Source organism: Chiroxiphia lanceolata, chromosome 25 (assembly GCF_009829145.1).
Source record: "Chiroxiphia lanceolata isolate bChiLan1 chromosome 25, bChiLan1.pri, whole genome shotgun sequence".
Lineage (NCBI taxonomy): Eukaryota > Metazoa > Chordata > Aves > Passeriformes > Pipridae > Chiroxiphia > Chiroxiphia lanceolata.
This window is the reverse complement of record NC_045661.1, coordinates 238,541-257,583: the sequence shown is the minus strand read 5'-3', so window position 1 is coordinate 257,583 and position 19,043 is coordinate 238,541. Positions and strand designations below refer to the sequence as shown.

The following is a 19,043-nucleotide window of genomic DNA, read 5'->3' as shown; positions in this document are numbered from 1 at the left end:
TGCCAGGGGTCTCTGTCCGGGGGCTGGCTGGCTCCACCCCCGGGGGCGGGGCGGTTTTTGTGATTAGGGGATATTTGCATAATGACTCGTTTGCGCGCCCTTGATCAGCGTTTCCCGGGGTGGGGCCGGAAGCGGCGCGTCCGGGCCCGGGGCAGCGGCTGGAGCCCGGCGGGGCCCCCCATGAGTGTCGGGGGCTGCCCCGGCTGTGCCCGGAGCACGGCAGTGACTGGGGCGGTGCGCAGGGGGCGGGGGGAGCTCCCTCGGGAGGGCAGCGGGGATTGAGCCGGGGATGGGGGAGCTGCCGGGGAAGGGGTGTTGGAGGGCTCCGAGGGGCTCCCGGTGCGACCCCAGTGACGCTCCCGCATCCTCGGGCGGGAAGGGCAGGTAAGGGCAGTCCCCGAAACTGGCGCCGGGGTCGGCTCCGAGCACGTCTGGCCGGGTCCTGATGCTCCCGCTCCTCTCTCCGTGTGACCCGTGCCCGGCTCTCCCCCGTGTCTCGCAGGCGGCTGTGGAGCCCCCGCAGCAGCGATGGAGCCCCGCTGCCCGCCCTGGCTGCAGAGCTTTGCCCGGCCGTGCCGCCTCCTGCTCCACGCGCTGGCCTCCGGCCCCGCCGGAGCACTCGCCGCCCTCCGGATGCTGCAGCGGGACCAGCCCCGCGAGGGACCGGGACAGGCGTTCCCCTGGCAGGCCCTCACCGCAGCCCTGTGCGCCGAGGAGCCCGTGCTGGAGGAGCCACAGGGCGTCCTGGCTGTGTGAGTCAGATGCGTTTCTAAAACTTGGTGTTTTGTGGGAGGTTTGGCGTGTCAGGTGCCTAATTTGGGACCGCATGTTCACTTACCCCAGTGCAGCGGTCCATGCCTGAAGCTGGGATCGTAGCAGCGGCCAGCTGATCTCCCAGCTTGTGTCTGCAAAAACTGGTGAAGGCATTAGCTGCTGCCTTCTCTTGCTCCATAGTGAGACCCACAGGGCAGCTTGGAGTCAAGACGAGGAGGTTTGCTGTGACAAGTTGCCTTTCCTTTCTCTTCTCCCCTTACCCAGCAAGCCACGGCTGCTGCTGCTGCCTATCATGTGCCAGAGAAACTTCTTCTCCCTGCTCCTCGTGATGCGGGATGCAGTGCCAGGGGGCTGCCTTGGCCAGCTGCTCCAGGCCATGGAACAGGATTCCCATGTGGATCCCTGGATGCGGACGCTGGGGAATCTGCTCCGGCAGGGACCAAGAACAGAAGAGCGCTTCCCATCTCCCACTCCACTCTCTTCTACATGCCAGCAGCAGCTTAGGTGCCTGTGCCAGAAAATTGCCCAGAACAAACCAGAGGGGCAAAGGAAATTGAACTGGTGCTTTAGGAAGCAGCCTGGTGCCACTGGAGATGTGGCTGACTCTGTGCCTCAAGGTGGAAAGCGCAAGAAAGTGTTGGAGGAGGGAGTGGAGTTGGTCAGTGACAGAGAGAGGAAGAGGTTGCTACTGGAGGAGGTGGCGTTTGACCCTCTGGGCCCCCAGGAATGTGGGGATGTGACAGGGATAGAAGAGGAGGTGCCTGAGGAGCCTTCAGTGGATACATGTGCTGAGAGCACAGATGGGGCTGCTCCAGACAGATCCCAGCAGGATGCAGTTGGGGAGCTCAGGAAGAGTCCCGAAACAGAGCCGGCAGCAGAGGCCCAGTCCTTTCTCCAGGTACTGGGTAGGGTTTGCTCTCCCCTTCCAGACAGTGAGCCTTTACAGCCTGATTCCCCTTCCTTCATCTCATTTCCCTCAGATACATGGACAGAAGCTGAAAATGCTGCTGCTGCAGGAGTCCAGTGTAAGTGGTTGCTTCTGTCTGTCTCCTGGAGCCAGTGGTCTAAATGGGCTCGTGCCAGGGCCTCAAAAGGGATGAGAAAGGAGGTGGGTTTCATGGGACTGGCTGGACAAGGATAGAAAGCCCTACTGTCACCTCCTCTGGGCTGGGATACCAATACGTGCCTGCACCTTGAAGGGGTTGCTGTGTGAGGGGCAGCCTGTGGGCACAGCGCTGGCTGACGTGAGGGGAAGGGAAAATCCTTAGAGCCATATATTGTGTGTTGATTTATTTGGTGCATTACTTAGGACTGTTTTCCCTCCAGCACGCCGAGCTGAGCATCCCGCCTGAGCTGTGCATCCTGAACAACTGCTCCCCCAGCCAGGTGAGTCTCAGCATCCCTGCTGCAGCCACCACTATTGCGGAGGGCCTGCTGCCATCCCTAACGTCCCATCCCCTCTGCCATCCCCAGCTTGAAGGACTGTGCTCCTTCCTCCAGCTGTCTGTGTGCCCAGAGCCCTTCCTGGGGCGTTTCTGCAGGTGGCTGCTGGCTCTCACCCCTGACCTCAGCTACACCAGCGCGGCCATCCTGGCAGAGCAGCTCTTCCTCAGGCGAGTACGTGCAAGAGCAGCAGAGGTTTCCTGCTCCCTGTTTCCCTTCTCCACCATCCCCACCTCCTGCCTTTTCTGTCCCTAGGTCCTGTCCCTTACCCAGCCACCTTCCCGACACCTCATGGCTGCCCTCGCTTCATTTTGCTCCAAGTATTCCCAGCCCTTCTGCCATGTGCTGGTGGCTGCGGTCCTGCAGGAGCCAGGGGAAGGTGCGGTGGGCTTGTGGGAGACATGGCTGTGGGAGCTGGAGAAGGGCCCCAACTGCAAAGTGCTGTCTTCTGGGAGGCATTTGTCACGTGGAACATGTGTTAGGATCCATGGAGACAGGGCTGGTTTTACCTGGGCAAGCAAACACTTGCATTAGAATGGGAGATGGGTTTATAGATGCCTGAGATGGAGAGGGAGGGGAGGCCAAGCTAGCTTCAGTTTTCCCAACTGCTGGCTGAATGCCTCTCCTCATGCATGAACCCCTTTTCCTAGGGACTGGTGCTATTTAAACCCTGAGTGCAGGTGGGCAAAGGAAGCAGGATTATCCTGAACAATAGAACGGGGCACTATGTGTTTTTTGCATGTCCTGACTGACACATATGCCTGTGTGAGGGGCTGCTAGGAAGAGCTGGGCACATCCCTATGGATTTGGCAGCCTTTGGAGGCTCTCCCCATCTGACTTGCCTTTGTAGGTGCTGAGCAGACCAAGCTGGTGTGTGAGCTTGTGGAGGAGTGCCTGGAGCCACACTGTGTGCAGCTGGTGCTAAGGTAAGGGATTACAGGGTCAACAGTGCTGCTTTGGCCTCATGCCTGCCTGTTTGGGTCAGCTGGCTCCAGCCACTTGGGAGCACCAGCAAGGCTGTGAAGCAGCACATCTCCTCTTCACTGTACTTTTAGCCAAGTCTTAGAGATGCCTTTGTCAGAGAAGCTCCTGCCGGTAGTGCAGGCCGTGCTGGGGCGGCAGGTGAGAGAGGCCCCTTGTCCCCCAGCTTTCCTTGCTGACTCCAGCAGTGCTGGAGCAAGGACCAGTTCTTCTACCCACTCCTGGGTTTCTTCCAGGAGGTGCTGCCCCCGGAGCTCTTGGATCTCCTGGTCCTGACGCTGTGCCGGCAGGCCTCAGCCTTTGCCACATCGCTTGACTATGCCAAGCTGGTGACGGCCATGCTTACCATGTACCAGAGCCAGGTGAGCGAGACCAGGCTCAGGTCCTGCAGATGGGCTGGGACCTGGTCCAGTGGTCTCAGGTGGGCTCCTGGCAGGGCAGAGCTCCTAGCTCATGCTCTCTTGATCCCAGGTCACCCCAACTCACCGGAGCAGTCTGGCTGCCGCCTTGGATCAGAGCAATGCAGCTCTGAAGAAATCACTGCAGGCTGTGCTGGAAGGGGCCAGATGAGGTGGGTGCAGGGGTCTCTGTCATGGGGGATGACAGGCTCTCCACTCTAGGCTGCCCCAGCGGTGGGAAACCAGCAGGCACCACAGATGCCGTGATGGAGCCGTGCCAGAGCCGTGATGGAGCCGTGCTGGCACCATGCCGTGGTGTGGATGGTGGTGGGCTTCCCTGTTCTTGATTTGTCTTCTTTTCTCAGGTGACCACCAAAGGGAACTACGAGGTGACAGGTTCCTTGCATAGAGGACACTCATTGTGTAGTGGCAGCTGCAGCCCACCCTTCACTGGGTTCCCCCCAACGGGGTGGGACCCCACAGGTGGGGTCTGTGCCCCACAGAGCACCCAAAGCCTCACGGCAGCGTCTGATGTGAGGGGACTATCACTGGGCAGCGCCATCCCAGCCTCCCACATCCCCGGAGCTCGAAGGTGAGGGCTCTTGTTTGAACAATTAACGTGTTTCCAGGCGTTTCTGTATGTGCCCTCCCTTCGGCCCGCCGCACTCAACATGGCGGCCCCCCGCACCAGCCACGCTCAACATGGCGGCCCCCGCACCATCCACGCTCAACATGGCGGCCCCGCCCCCGCAGCACTCAACATGGCGGCCCCGCCCCTCCAGGGATGCCGGCTGGGTGGGGCTGTGGGGGCTGAGTTCGCAGATCCTGAGTTATTAATGTCCAAAACACATCGCTGAACCAGGACAGATATTGGTTTGAGGCTCTGTGAAGCTAATAATTCTGGACCTAATTCACTATCCTGATTTTACATTGTCACATTCCAAGGCAGAAGCTCTGCACATGTCAGCGTTCCTCTCCGAGAGCTGAGCTGGTTCCAGAGCAGTGTGGCAGTGGTCTGCTGCGCTGTGTATCTGATCGGCTGGGATTTACAGATTTCTGGGTTCAGAAGAGTGGGATTTAGCTGAAGAACTGGGAAACTTGAACTTTCTGCTTTAAATCTACTTTTTTTTCCTGTTTGCTAGGGACCCTGCTGTGTGTGACACATTTCCGGGGATGATGACACTTCCCATTGCAGGGTGTTTAATGATACTCTAATAAAAAGTGCTTCTATAGTGTGACTGTGCCCAGAGTTCTATCTTGTATCCTTGAAAATACCTGCTGGAAACCTCATTTAGGCACCTCCTGGTCTGGGAGCTGGGAAGAAAAGGATGGGAGAGAGTGGATGGACTCAGAGAGGTACTGCTAGGGTTTTAATGAAGGTTAGAAGTGTTGCATACTTCTGGAGCTATATAAAAATCCATAAACATTTACATCTACAAAGGGAGAAAGGGAACTAAAACTTGTAGGTGTGACATGTGACTGCTTTAAGTTTGCTCATTTAGATGCAGCCAGAGGAAGGAAACTCTGAAGCATTAGATGATACTCTTAAGGCTGAGAGCACAGATTTCTTTATATAAGAATCTCTTAAGCTATTTTTGGTGACAGTGGACTGATGAGGCTTCAAAGTCTGCATCAGCTGGAAGACAGAAACCTCCAGGGAGCTGGATTGTTGCTGTGTTTGCATTCCACTGAGTTAGTGGCTCAGTAAAGTGAAGCTATTGTAGGGCTGCCCAAAATACGACATAAATAGAAATTATGCCATGATCATCAAGGTCTGAGACTGCTGTTCTGGCTTTATTAGGTAGCAGGCTCTGGTCTTTGCAGTTTCCCTGCAGAGCTTCTACCAAGTGACCTCAGTGTCATTGTCCCCACTGCTCCATCTGGCTGTGGCTGTCGGTCATGTGAAGATGACCGAGGACAAACTGATCTCTAAAATTCATGGCAATCAGCTTCCCGGTGTCATTGCTGAGAATGCACAGGCCGTGTGTACCTGGAGCTCCGTGGGGAAGCCTCTGTGTCTCTGTGGACTGGGCAGTGATAAAGGGTTGGAAATTTTCCGGCCACAGCGCGCGGCTGCTCCCCAGGGGGTGTCTGCTTTTGTAACTCCTTGGTGTTATCTTTAGGCAGTGGGCTCATTGTGACAGTTCCTGGCTGCTGCTGCTGCACTGCAGCTTGTGCCTCCAACTTGTTGGGACACACCGGGAGCTGTGCTTTGGGCCAGCTTATGTGGGTTTTGCAAGAAATGGTAGTCAGGAAGGGATCAGCTTTGCAAACTGCAAGGGGGATTCCTGTTCTGCTGGGAAGCATTACTCTGGTTTTTGGACAGAGCCTTCTTAGCCCTGGTTTTGCTCTTGGCTGCAGCTTATCATGTGCTGTGGATTCCTCTAGGGTGTACGTGCAGATAACAATTGTGTAAGGAGAATTTGGAGCAAACCCCAGAGACGCTAAACATGCTGGTGATAGACTGCTTGTTTATGTGGCAGTTGGTAGCACCTACACAGAAAACCTTACTTTTGACTCCTCTTGACCCTCAAGAACTTTAAAATCCAGCTTGAACAGTGCAAAGAGGTGCATGCAGCATAAAACATCTGTCAGGTTTTATAGTTTAGCAGAACCTTATCCAAGGGTGGAGGGAGCACCAGGACTGGCTTTGCCCTTGTCCTGATTTAATAGCAGTATTGGTGAAGAGAATTGTCTGAAGCTTTGTCCAAGACCTTTCCTAGGCTGGATGTTGAATGCATATATATATATAGGTGTATAATTTTCAGCCAGTCTACTTGTGATATTTGACAGTGGTTCCTTATCTGCTTCCTCTTCTGTAGAGATTTACTTCCTTCATAGTACAGTGGGGAATTCCCTTTTTGGCCTAATACTTCTTTGGTTTTTTTAAAGGAAATTCATGATATATGATTGGATGAGTTATCTGTCCACTTTGCTGCCTCCACATCCTCCACAGTAATTTTTGAACCAGTTTCATGACAAGATGGTCCCTCCACTCCCCAAGTGCCATCGTGGTGCCATGATCTGGCAGCAGACAACCTCCTTGGGATGGGCAGGGGTGTGCAAACACTGCATCCACAGATATTAAACACCAGACATCAGAGCCCTGGAGGAGCCTTGGGCCATGCAGCAGCTTGTTGGAAAGGGCTGAAACTCAGCAGCTTTCCTGAAAATGGTCCATATCCATCCCCAAGGGGCTGCCCCTCTCCAAGCAGGAGCTGCAGGCATGTCCAGGTAGTTGCTGTGTCACCCTCTTGCAGCAGTGTTGGGGGCCAATAGTCACCCTGCTTCTCCCTGGAGGTAACTGCATGTCCAGTGACAGCCCGTTAATTGCCTGTGTGTAATCCCCAATGTGCTGCTGCTGCTTTGCATGGAAACTTGGGGGCTGTGACTCCCAGATGTGAGGCTGAAGTGCTCTGGGGAAGGCTCAGCAGTTTTTTTTTTTAACTCGGAATTTAAAACTGAATAAAAAGAACATTTTTCCTTCTCACCCTTTTGCCAACAACCTTTTTATCATAAGAAGAGAACCATGTTCTCCCTTGGGTAGTCTGGTGGCTGCCAGGTCCCTGTCGGCTGAGGAGCCAGGGCCCCAGAAAGGTGACTTTGCGGTAGGGCTGGGCTGTTGTTTTACTGTTGGGCCCCTGCACAGACCTAATAAATCATGCTTGCCACATCAGCAGTAGCAGCCAGTGTCGGTCTGAGCAGCTTTCTTCCAAGAAGTGGATAATCCAGATGACCAGAGTCTCTGCGATCTGAGCTGCAAGTTCAGCTCAGCTTCAGCAGGAGCCCTGGAAGATGCTGCTGCAGTAGCTGCTGCGTTGCCGGAGGGACCTCGCTGGAAGGAGAACAGGGGGCAAAGCCAGATCCCACAGCCACGTGCTCACCTCCCTGGGCTGGAGAACTCCCAGCAGGGTCTTGTTCATTCCCACTGAACAGGTCTGTGTGAGGGGAGCTGGGCTGCTTTTTCTTGTTTGAGGCTCTACGATAACCTGGATTGCAATCACGATTTAGATGCTCTAAGGCTAAAAATAAGAATAGAAAATAATCCATGGGTGCTTTAAGTAAATGCTTTAGAGGCTGTTTGAATGGGATGGTTTGCAAAGAGGGGCTCTGCCTCTTATTAACTCTCCCCAGAGCGTGGGAGGGAATAGGGGAGCTGGTGTGATAGTGTCCTTAGGTCTGTGTCCCTCATGGAGCACCTTGCTGCAGCTGTGGACCTGCCAGGACACTGGAGGAGAAGCTACAGAGCCTCATCTGCTGCTTGGTGCCAGGCTGCTGCTCCCGGGGAGGAAGCCAGGTCTCTGTGCAAAGGTATCTGTCCTCCACCCCCCTTGTTTTGTAACCTCTGGCCCTGGGGCCACACCCTGGCCTCTTGCTCTGGCAGGCGGGGCAGAGGCTGGGCCAGGTCTGCCCTGGGGCTGAGAGATGCTGTTTGCCCTCTCAGGGCTTAAGAGGTTTGCAGCCCCCAAGGGGCTGCATTGTTCCTTGGGGTACATCAGGGTACCTTGGGCACAAAGAGGGGGGGCAACAGCAGCTGCCTGCTTAGCCTGGTAGTGCTGAGCATCAAATCTGACTCTCTAAGCTCATTAGGGGAAGAAAGCTGCTTTAGAGGATGTGATGGATTTGAGTAAAGTGATTGGACAGGGGAAGGGGCAGTGGGGTGATGGCTGGTGGGAAAGTAGGACTGTTGAGAGGAGCAGGAGGAATGGGGGGCCTGGGCAGAATGGCTTCCCTGCATCACCTAATACAGGGGTTCCTAATCAGCCATCCTGGTTTAGCCTGGTGCTGAGTCCCCCATGAAAGCATGGGGGGATCCCCTGTCTCTGTGGAGGTCCTGAGTGCCACCACCCTGCCCTGAGCCTCCTGCTCAGGACTGCTCTGCTCTACAGACACCTGGCACAGAGGGAACAGTCGTAGTCTTTCCCAGCTCTGTCACCTCCTAAGAGTGAGTGCAGGAACTGGTCTTTCACGGAAAGCAGAGGTCACCTGACCACCTGCAGCCCACTCCACCCGCCCCGGCCGGCACAGGGAGCTCCCAGCTGCTCTTGTGCATCTCCTTTAAAGGCCTTCTCTCATCTGGCTTGTCCCTGGCAGCTCCTTCTGCTGCAGATGCAGTTGCTCTCCCCTCCGGGGAGGCTCTGCTGCTGGCAGCTTGCACCGTGTGGGGCTCCAGCACCCCCCGACCCACCATCTGCCGGCCACGCCACGTCTCCTGCCCCCCTCCTGGGTCTGATGGGGGCCCAACAGTGCTGAGTGCTGGGTCTGAGCTGGGTGGTCCCAGCATCTGCCTTCGGCTGCTTGAGACGAGTTCAGGCAGGTAATGACCCGGGGAGCGTTTGGTAAAGTCGCCAAGCTGAGGGAAAGCGCTCGGTTTGGTTCTCCAGGGGGTTACTTGTGCCAAACCAGCTGTGTGCCTCTGGATTTCCATCCGTAAAACAAAGATAGGAGTGAGTGTCTGTGAGGCTGTCAGAGCTGCAGTGAGACAGCAGGGTCTGCCATGGCTGTGATGGAGCAAGTGCTTTGCAGCAGGGACCAGCCCCCCAGAGGACTCTGATGCTTGCTGGTGTGATGAGTTTGGCTGATGCCCAGTGGCTGGGGGCTCCTGAGCCCCTGGGGGGTGAAGGTGTCAACGACAATTCCCAGTGTATGGGCATGAAATGGGCTGGTTCGATAGATGCAAGTGCTGCTTGCTTTTACACCTTCATCAGGCTCTGCGAGTTGGCTGATGGCCCTGCTCGATGCTGGGGTGACCTAGACTGAGCTTGGCCAAGGCTTTGCACAGGTATGGGGGGCTTCAAGCAGTCCCTGCTCTCTGTCCCCTTAGAATTCTGGTGTATTTCTTGTCCCAGCCAGAAAACTTCTCCTTCTGCCCCATATCTGCATGTTTGTGGGAATAGCCTCTGAGGAGATGTGTCCTGTGGGACAGTCCCTTCTGCACAGTGACTTTACCCTGAGCTGGGAGAGGGACTCTGTGGGCTTTCTGCATCTTTCTCTAATTCTTTAAATGTTATAAAACAGCTTAAATGAGTTGTCCAAGCTCCCTTGGACTCGGAAATCTTTCATATTAGTCTCTCTGGGAGCCAGTGTTGCAGGAAGATGCTTGGAGATTGCTCTGTCTGCAGCCTGGGGAACAGTGGGTCGCTCTCCCTCTGCACTGGGTGCTCACACTGGTTGGTTGGTGCAAAGTTACCTCCCCCCACAGAGATGACCCACATCACAAGCCCCAGGCAAAAGTCCACCCTCGGCGCTGCCCACAAATGGGGCTTGTATTAAATTCCTCATTTGCCTTGCACCATGCCCACCTGAATCCCACCAGCCTCCTCCTGAATCACAGTGGGCCTCCCCACCTCTTTTCCCACATGCCCCCATGCTAAGCAGAGGAGCTCAGAGCTCCTGCTGGGTGAGAAAATGCTTTAAAAATATAACATTTAGAGGCGTTCTCCATCTGTGCACAGCTACTGCATGTCTCTCATGATAGGTGTGCTGGTCCTGGAGCCTCTGTGCTCCACAAATGAAGCCACTCACAGGGACCTCGTTGGGAGAGGGGGAAGAGGAGGCGCAGGGACTCACCCAGGGGCGCCGGCGGCGGCAGCGGCAGAGAATGAGCTGCCAACCCGGCCCCTCACCCCGGAGGTATGTGCACAAAAAGTTCACCCTGTGGCTCTTGGGGTGCTGGCAAGGATGGGATGGGAATGGCAGTGCCAGGCAAGGGACACTGAGCATCATTTTGGCATGGCAGCCTCTTCTCCTGCAGCCACTGCTCTCAGGGCATGACCCCCAGGCTTGCCAGGAGGCAAGGGAAAAGCCCTGCTGTAGCCCTTTCTAGAGCTAGGGGCAAAGTTTGGGGATTCAAACCCTTTCCAAGTTGTGTGCTGGGATCCAGCATGGTGCCACAGAGAGCTCTTTGCACATCAGCCCCTCTATCTCCATGCATTGGTGACCTGCCCTCCTTGGCGAGCTCCAGCATCCCTGGCCCCAGTGAGCAGGGATGCTACAGAGCTGCCAGACTTTCCTGCACCCAAGGCAGGGTTTTGGAGTGATGAGGCCATCCCAGTGCACTTTTAGGGGGGCAAAAGCATGCACTCAGACCTGCCATCCCCGGAGGGTGGTGTGAGATGGTGCTTGGGCTCTGTTGGCAGCTGGGTTCGTTGTGGTGCTGGAAGAGGCCAGCTCGCAGTGAGGTCTGCTTGGCAGCCAGGGCGAGAAAAAAAAGACAGTGCTGAGGAAAAGCACGGCCTCGGGCCGGTGACTCATTGCTGGCTGGAAACGGCTTCGGCAGGCTCCTCGGTGGCGGCTCTGCAGCAGCAGCAGGAGTGGAAGGGGTTGCTGCACCCGTGCCAGGGAGAGCGGGGATGGGGACGAAGCAGGCTGTGGAGGATGCTCGGAAAGGACCCAGGTCCGAAGCAGCAATACCAAAGGGTGCCGTGGCAGCAGGGGGAGGGTGAGGGATGGGATGTTGCCGATGCTTTCTGAGTTTCTTTAGGGTTTACCCAGGCTTCTTTCCACAGGGAGCAGCAAGCAGAGCTGTCCGGGCTCTCCATGTCTCCAGATGAAGGTAAGGGCAGCCCAGGGTGGGGATGGGGGCAAAGTGGTGGGTTTTGCACCCTCCTTTCCTGAGCAGCAGGAGGGTGTCCCCTGGCCTGGCAGCACTTGCCTGCAACCCCTTCCAGTCCTGGGACCCCAACCCTGTCCCCTGGATCTGCCTCACCAGCTGTAACCCACCCTCTGCACCTTGCCTTCCTCCCCCTACCCTGGCCCAGCCTAGCAGCAGCTCCCTTAATCTCACAGGGATATTTTGCAGGGCACCTGCCAGCTCACATCCCCTGTGAGCCTGCAGGCTGCCAAAATGCCAGTGATGTTTTCAGTGGTCTCCTCTGAAGTGGTGTCAGGCTGGGAAGGGGACCCTGCTGCCCAGCTCCCACCACCCTTTCTGTCCCCAGGCAGGATAAGCAGTCCCCAGAGGCACCCAGAGAGGGTTTTGGCTGGGAGCCAGCAGAGTGTGGAGCGTGTCAATGAGGTGAGAGGGAGGGGAGGTTAACAGGTTGGGGAGGCCCTTCCCTCCCCAGTTCCTTGGGCTCAGCCTCTTGGTGCTGATCTTTTTGGGATGCCGTGCAGCACCAGGGAGAGGTTTGTTCCGACAGCACCCTTGTGCCTCCCAGGTGCCAGGCAGGGACAGGCAGGAGCAGGCTGCTCACACCGGGGACAGTGACAGGACTGAAGAAGGTGGGTGAATCCCCATCCCACATCCCAGCTGAGTCCCTTTAGGGGAAGGTTTGAAGTAGCTGTGGATGAGTCTGGGAACATGTTCTGATGGGGATCATCTCACTTAGTGGGTACATGGGGAAGGGGAGGCTGGCCTGGGGGGACCTGAAGCCCCCCTGATGCGAGAGAAAGGATTGGGATGGTTCCACAGCAGGGGCACCTGCTCCCTGCCGGGACAGAAAGGCAGAGGGAGGAGGGAGGGCTGAGGAAAAGTCCTCATGTGTGGTCTATTGTGGTGTCCCTGCCTCCCTGCAGGTGCAGAAACCCTGGAGGAGCCAGTGCTGAGTTTCCCCAGTGAGCTCTCAGTGCTGGACAGGCTAGGCTTGCACAGGTAAGACCAGTGAGCACCTGCATCTCTCCATGGGCTACCAGGGCACCACATGGTCCAGAGATTGGACTTTCCTCCTTTATCATTGCATAAGAGTTGCTGACCAGGCAGTGGGCACTTGGCTTCCCACTTCTGGTGGTGGCTGGCACCCCTGGGGGCAGAACAAGGGCATTTTCAGCATGCAGCCCCCATGATGCCTCTGTCCCTGACAGCACTTCTTTTTCTGCAGGGTGGCTTTGACAGAGCAGGATCTGGAGGTGAGGGCTGCCAGGGGCTGCAGGTGGGCTAGGGAAGGGGGACACAGGGATGGACACCTTGCTGACTCACAGTCCCTTGGCTGTGCTGCTCCTGGACACCCTTCAGTCACCGCAGTCCACTGGCAGACACCTTATAAACCCTTTCCCAGCAATTCTGGCATGTGGAGGCAGCTGCATTTCCATGGCAAGATGAGTCTGTCCTCTGAGCACCCAGCAATCCTACAAAGTGCTCTGCAGCTGTTGAAGAGCGCCCTTAGCCGGGGAGCTGGCAGGAGCCACGATAATAAAAATAATTTCCCTGCGAGTGCCAGGGCTGAGTCAGGCTCCAGCACCAGCCAGGACCCGCAGCGAGGGCTGGCGTCTGCCCGGCGCGTGCTCTTGCCAGGAGGGCTCGGGATTTCCGTGCGTTATCGGCTGCCTGGGAGACGTGTCTCCTCAGGCTGGCATCTCAAGGGACTGTGCCCAGCATGCAGCAACCTAACTGGTGCTGGGGAAAGGCAAGTGCTAAATGTCTTTAGCACTGCCCCGTTTGCTGGCACACTGTGAGGTCTGTCTGTGCCTTGAGGACAGCAGCACGTTGTCCTGGTGGCTTCCTTTCTGCCCCATGTCCCATCTCTCGCCCCCCATTTCTCAGGCAGCCTTTGCCCACCTCGCGCTGGCTTTTCGCTGTGACATGTTCACCCTGCAGCAACGGGTTCAGGTGGAGAAGCGGGCACGGGATGCAGCAGAGGAAAACATCCAGGAGGAGCTGGGGCAGTGCCGGGCTGCCCTGGAGGTAGGTGGGCACCAGGGCAGGGGGCTGGCATGTGCTGGGGACATCCAGCCCAGGAGGGGTTTGGACATCTCAAAGTCCCAGCTCCAGCAGCTCCATTCTCTCCCCCCACAGAGGCTGGGTCCATCCTGTGCCAATGTGGGCTGCAAGGAGATGCTGGAGCAGCTGCAGCACAACCTGGCTGTGCTGTCGGCAGCTGTCGAGCGGGCAACCAGCGCTGCGGAGAAGCTGGGGGCTGTACACCAGGTCTGTGTACAACAACCAGAGCTCCCTGCCAGGGCTAGGAGCGATGGAGGGTGCTATAGCTGGGCTTGGAGACCCGTCCCTGGGTGTGCTGGGGTTTGTCCCTCCTCCTCGTGGTGCTGGCCCTGACCTCGTGTTTGCACGTACCAGGCTGCAAGGGATCTGCCTGTCCTTGGGAGCGGGAAGGGGATGTATCTGCACTCCCTGAGTGGAGGCGCTATGGGATGCACAGGGAGGGACTGGCAGAGACCTGGCTCCTTAGGGACCAGGAGATGGGGGCCCTAATCCGCCATACTGCCTGGCTGCAGGAGGCCCGGATGAGCCGAGCAGCAGAGGTGATGGTCCAGCACGTGGAGAACCTGAAGCGGCACCACATGCGGGAGCACGCGGAGCTTGAGGAGATGAAGCGCCTGATCCAGCAAAACTCCCGCAACCGGCAGCTGGCAGAGACCCAGGGTGAGGTGGGCTCTGCCATGGGGGCCCACACGGGGTTTGCAAAGAGCAACCCTGCAGGATTTGGTCCCACACCCCTCCGGGGGGGTCAGTGTGACCCTGCACCACAGAGCCAATGGCTTGTGTGAGCTGGGGACCAGTGGTGGGGGAACAGCTGGGACCTGATGACAGATGCAAGGGGCCACTGTAACAGCAGACGCAGCGTGGGAGCAGCTGCTGGTGGCTGGAGAGCCATCCCCCCATAGCCCAGCTGGGAATGCGGGGCAGGGGGGCCCTGTGCACACAAAGAACTCTCTGTCCCTGGACACCAAGCCCCACATGTGCCATTGCTGTGCACGTGACCAGGTCCCCCTGCCCAGGGCACCCCTGCCACGCACAAAGCAAATGGCCAGGACAGCTTTTGATGGGAGGGAGGTTTGCAACCGCCTGCATTTCAGCCCCATTTTAGTGTTGGGGGACGATGTAAGGTGGTTTCTCTTTGCTCCCAGATGATGTGGAGCCACGGCTGAGGCCTCACCCCCTGAAGCGAACTTTCCAGCAGGTAACTGGTCCAGTTTAGCCATCTTGGAGCCACTGCCTCCCCATGCCCTGCTGTTCTCCCTTGGCTGGCTGTCCAATGCACCCCCCAGTCCCCAGGCAATGCCACTCTGGCTCGCTGCTTGCTGCAGGGAAGATGTGCTAGAAGTGCTGGGGATAAGGCAAAATGTAGGGGCAGCCTCAAAGTGCTGGGGGGACACAGACAGGGTTTCCCTGTGGCTGCTTGTCCAGGAGATCTCAGGCAAATCCCTCTGCATTGCAGGGTCATAGCTCGAGAGCCACAGGCTTGGCTGTTCTCTAGCACCAGCTCGAATTCAGCACTGATTCCCCTACAGCTCAAGAGGTAGGGGAGTGCTCGGGAAGGGGGTTAGGCAGCCACACCAGCACAGCTTGTAGCAGTAATGACAGGCGCAAACCCCTTGGCTTTGACCTTCCCTCATCTCCCTGGCTTTCCGGTTTCCCCTCTTAGTGCAGGACCAGTGGGAGCTGGCAGTGTCCCTTCTCCTCGGTGTCCCTTGCCTTTGCTGGGGAGGTGATAGGGAAGGAGGTGATGAGAAGCAGCTGGTGTGGTGTTCACCCCCAGCCCCTCTGTTGCAGGGGTCTGCCCGCCGCAGAGTCAGCATCGCTGTCATCCCCAAGCAGCTCTTGGTAAGGACATGTGCAGGGGGGACACACAGAGCTGTGCCCTGCTGTTGGGCATGTGTCCCCAGGCTCAGTACTACTGGGGGTCTGAGTCCCCACTGATGCTCCCACTTTTGGCGCCCAGCCAGGTGCCAGCCCTGACAGCCGAGCAGCCCTGGCAGGTGAGACGGAGCCAGAGGGGGCCCAGCGCTGGCCCAGCACCCAGAGGTAACTGGTGGCAGGGCACTGGGTGGCAGGGCAGTCATGGTACTGGCTGCTGTTGGCCCATGCGGGATGGCACAGACCCTGTCCTCTCCCTCCCCAGGAGTGAACTGGAGCCACAGGGCCAGGGCAGTGCCATGACTGAGGAGCTGGTGGCTGAGGCAGATGACAGAGGCTCAAGGGCAGGGGATGAGGAGCCGGAGCAGCTTGGGCTGACGTGAGCAGCACTGTGTGTGCCCAGCATTCCCCTACGGCTGCTGGACTCTCTGTGGTCCCCAGGTGGCCAGCACTTGGGAAGCAGGCTGGGGGATTTAGTGGTGGAAGGCCAGAATGTTGTTTGGCTGCCTCTGCCAGACCTTGCTGTGCCTCAGTCTTGCCCCATGCATTGCGGGTCACCCACGCCCTCCCCGGGCTTGTTGCATTTTGGTTTGTGGAAGGTCTGGGGCTGTGTTAAACGCCCTCCCCATCCCCAGCTGGGGTGGAGGTGGGATTTGCTCTCTCCCATGGATGACAAGTGTCCCCCATTGCCTTCTCCCCAGGTCCAAGGGATCCGCAGTGGAGCTGTGGCGACCGTGGCTCTTCCTCCCGCAGCACTACTGGGTTTTCTTCTGGCTGCTTCTCCTGAGCATCGCCTTCCTCCTCCTCATCCGTGTCCTAGAGCTGCAGCGGCTGCAGTCTGCAGCATCACCCAAGGCCTAGCTAGACCAGGGAGGGGAAGGCAGCTGGGAGGTGTCACTGCTCCTTCCCCATGCCATAAGTCACCAAAACTCTAGAATAATAAAGTTAGAGGAAAAATGGGGGAGTTGTAATGCTGGAGCAGGTGGAACACCCTGTGGTAGGATCTAAGGTATGGTTGGCACCATATAAGCGTGAAGGGTTCAGAGGGGCAGTCCTCACTGACGCTGTGAGTTTGCCTGTAGTCAGCACACTGAGGGGTGCAGGTGTGCCCCCACACGTCCCCTCTGCTGGGGACAGACTGGGCTGCCCACAGCCATGGCTTTTCAGTAGAGCCGTGTCCCATGGTGCTGGCCACGTGCCCTCTGCCACCGCACGCCCTCGGTCCCTGCTGCAATTCAGATCTAATGCTCATTTGCTGCTGACTGGGGGATAATGCTGGGGCTGGAAGGAGCAGGTCTCTGTTCAGCCTTTCCCATGGCACCACAAAATGCTCACAAACAGAGGGAGCTATTTCCAACCACTCCGCTGCATAGGAAAATGGCCTGGTTTGACTCAGATGCCCCATTTCCATGTCCGAGTGGCCCTGAAACACAGGTGGACTTCACTGTGCCTGCACTCAGCAACTTTGTGGGTCATAACAGCCCAGCCAAGTTGTACAGGGTCATGGCAGGGGGTTCTGCACCAGGAGCCCCAGGAAGAGGCACGAGGGGGCTGCAAGAGGCAGGGATGGAGGGGTCACTCTGCTTGCCACAGCTGCCAGCAGTGCCACGGGTGACTCATGGTGGCCTCCGTAACCCACACCCTGTGTCCCTGAGTCACCGCCCCCAGCCTCGTGGCAGGTTGTCCCCATGAGTCACAGGCTGCGAGCTCCTTTGCCACCCCAGCACATGGCAAGTGTCCAGCAGCACCTTGAGGACACCAAAAACCCTAAAGAGCACCTGCTAAGAGTGATCTTCGGTGACCCCGGCGGCTCCACCTCCTGCCCTAAGCTACCTTCACGCCCCTGGGAGCATTCTCACCTGGATAAACCCAGGTGGAAACATCATCCCAAAAGTTTCCACGTGAGTTGTGGTGGTCTGGGATACTGGTCGGGATCTGGAGCTTGCACTGGGCTAGACCTCCCCCCGTCCCGGGTCCCCCCATGCCTCCAGCTCCCTCCCTGCTGTGGAAGCAGCACAGCGGCGGGGGCGGGACGTGAAGTGGTTTGGCTTCATCACCCGAATCTTTTGGTCTGCTTTGCGAAAAGTCTGGTTTCTCACCCCAAAATTCAAAAAACCCTGCCGGAGTTGTGCTGAAGCCCCTCGGCCGCGGGGGAGGGTCGGGCAGGCGAGGGGAGGGGAAGGCTGAGAAGGGGAGGGCAGAGGAGGGGAGGGCAGGGCCGGGCTGGCCGGCAGCTGCTTGCGAAGCCGGAGCTCGTTTCCTGCTCGCCCTCGCCTGGCTGCACGCAGCTCCGGTCCCTCCCCACGCCCCGGTCCGCGCCTCAGTTTCCCCCTTCGAGGGGCTGTGGAGGTGAGTGGGGGGTGGGGATGGGCAGAACATCCCTTGGCGGTGGGGGGTCAGAGCTCTGCTGCCCCCCCAGCCCTATGTCCCCCCGCTCGGCTGCGGACACGGTGGTGCCAGCATCCTGACGGCCGGTCCCCTCCACCCGCCCTGCTGAGAGCATCGCTGCACAAGGCGGGTGCGAAAACCGAGGGGCTCAGCCCCCCCGAACCCGTGTCCTGCGTGACCCCGGGATGTCGAACGGGGATGCTCCATGGCAGGGAAGCGCTTTGTCTCCGCCTGCCCCCTCCCCGCAGCCTCTCTCGGCGGCAGTGGTGTTCCCCTGGCTAATCGTCACTGCTCTTCCCCTCCAGCCCCTGAGTTCGCTGCTCCCAGGACAATGGGAGAAGACAGCAGCCTCTGCTCATCCTCCTCCGCTCCATTCCCAGAACCACCAGTGCTCCCAGTGCCGAGTAGGATAGGGTGGGAAGAACTTTGCTGAGATGTATGGAAGGATGCTCCATGGCATCCTCGTGGGGATGACTGTGGTTTGTGGTGAGGGAGAAGCAGGAGGAGGAAAAGGACGTGGGGTGTGAAGCCTGGTTGTAAGCAGACTTCCCCTTTGTGCTGAAATTCAGCTGCAAGAGGCAGCTCCGTCCATGGGGCTGGTGTGGAGTGGGGGAGGCCAGGCTGAGCAGCTAAAACAGGGGGGGTAGGTTTACTCCTCTCCAAGTGTTGTCTCTGTCCAGGGCTCCCTGGGACATTGCCAGGCTGTGGCTTGTAGATCCCCTGCAAAGGGCAACACCAAAATGTCCCAGAGAAGTGCCCACTTCTGCTGATGGCAGCGCTGGAGCCAAAGCTGGGTCCTGCACCTCCAAGGGGGGATTTTGGCATGAGCTTTCCGGGGCAAGTTATGCACCCCTGAAAGTGAGCCCCCTCCACTGTGACACCGGGTCCCTGCAGCTGTCAGCCTCAGCCCTGGGCAGTGCTGGTGGCATATTTGTCACCTCTCCTCAGCCCTTCTCCCCATAGCTCTGTGCTGGGGCCTTGCAAAGGGGGCCTCAGCTGCTGTGTTCTCATGCACCCACATCCCCAGCTCAAACCAGAGGAGCTGACAGGGATTTTCCCCTCCCTCCAAGGATTAAAACCCACCCAAATCAAGGCAGGTTTCTGCAAGGTTGGCTGGGGTAGTCTCCCTGCCCAGTCCCACACCTGGGATGTTTCTCTTGAGCACAATAACACTGGTAAAAGCATCCAGTGCCTTCACCTCTTCCTGACACCTTCCTGGCTTAGCTGGCCATTGAAAGCAAGGGCTTTGGCCAAGCTGTTGGATGATCACAAGAAAATCTCCATCTTGCCCACCGACCTGTTGCTGGAAGGGCTTTCATGGGGTCCATTTGAGCTAAGCAGCCTGGCCTGGGGGGTCTCCAGGCTGGATCTCAAACCCAGAATTGCCTGTCCATGCTGTGAGCCAGAGCAGCAGCAAGGCAACGGGATCTGCTGCTGCTGGAAATCCTCCCAGCTTTCATTAGCTCTCTATGGAGCCACGTCCTTTCCCACCCCATTTCATGTGCCTGGAAGACACGTGAGTTCCC

At 57.8% G+C, this 19,043-nt stretch overlaps 2 protein-coding genes across 5 annotated transcripts; both read left to right on the top strand.

Annotated features, from left to right (window-relative positions):
• Positions 1-114: 114 nt before the first annotated feature.
• Positions 115-4,843, top strand: FANCE (FA complementation group E). Its single transcript, XM_032710544.1, has 12 exons — positions 115-384; positions 503-752; positions 1,039-1,672; positions 1,755-1,799; positions 2,101-2,160; positions 2,248-2,391; positions 2,473-2,596; positions 3,068-3,143; positions 3,273-3,339; positions 3,435-3,560; positions 3,670-3,769; positions 3,962-4,843. Exons 2-11 carry the CDS (start codon positions 529-531, stop codon positions 3,766-3,768), a joined length of 1,599 nt encoding a protein of 532 aa, XP_032566435.1. The 5' UTR covers positions 115-384; positions 503-528; the 3' UTR covers position 3,769; positions 3,962-4,843.
• Positions 4,171-16,298, top strand: LOC116798269 (lymphoid-restricted membrane protein-like). Of its 4 annotated transcripts, none has more exons than XM_032710554.1 (15): positions 4,171-4,188; positions 10,075-10,229; positions 11,105-11,151; positions 11,537-11,613; positions 11,756-11,819; positions 12,114-12,189; positions 12,416-12,443; positions 13,078-13,218; positions 13,330-13,461; positions 13,767-13,914; positions 14,400-14,452; positions 15,046-15,096; positions 15,215-15,297; positions 15,395-15,508; positions 15,831-16,298. In XM_032710554.1, the coding sequence occupies exons 2-15, from the start codon at positions 10,108-10,110 to the stop codon at positions 15,988-15,990; spliced, it is 1,296 nt and encodes a 431-aa protein (XP_032566445.1). In that variant the 5' UTR covers positions 4,171-4,188; positions 10,075-10,107; the 3' UTR covers positions 15,991-16,298. The 4 variants fall into 4 exon arrangements, with proteins under 4 accessions (XP_032566445.1, XP_032566442.1, XP_032566444.1 ...); XM_032710551.1 differs by lacking the exon at positions 4,171-4,188 and adding an exon at positions 6,744-7,532; XM_032710553.1 differs by lacking the exon at positions 4,171-4,188 and adding an exon at positions 8,829-9,378 and having other exon boundaries at positions 10,052-10,229.
• The last annotated feature ends 2,745 nt before the right edge of the window (positions 16,299-19,043 follow it).

Excerpts from the sequence above, each read along its gene's own strand:
- FANCE (XM_032710544.1), top strand. The coding sequence starts at position 529 with ATGGAGCCCCGCTGCCCGCCCTGGCTGCAGAGCTTTGCCCGGCCGTGC. Across the intron at positions 1,673-1,754 it reads AGGCCCAGTCCTTTCTCCAG|ATACATGGACAGAAGCTGAA; the intron begins GTACTGGGTAGG and ends CATTTCCCTCAG. Across the intron at positions 2,161-2,247 it reads ACAACTGCTCCCCCAGCCAG|CTTGAAGGACTGTGCTCCTT; the intron begins GTGAGTCTCAGC and ends TGCCATCCCCAG.
- LOC116798269 (XM_032710554.1), top strand. The coding sequence starts at position 10,108 with ATGAAGCCACTCACAGGGACCTCGTTGGGAGAGGGGGAAGAGGAGGCG. Across the intron at positions 11,820-12,113 it reads CAGTGACAGGACTGAAGAAG|GTGCAGAAACCCTGGAGGAG; the intron begins GTGGGTGAATCC and ends GCCTCCCTGCAG. Across the intron at positions 13,462-13,766 it reads AGCTGGGGGCTGTACACCAG|GAGGCCCGGATGAGCCGAGC; the intron begins GTCTGTGTACAA and ends GCCTGGCTGCAG.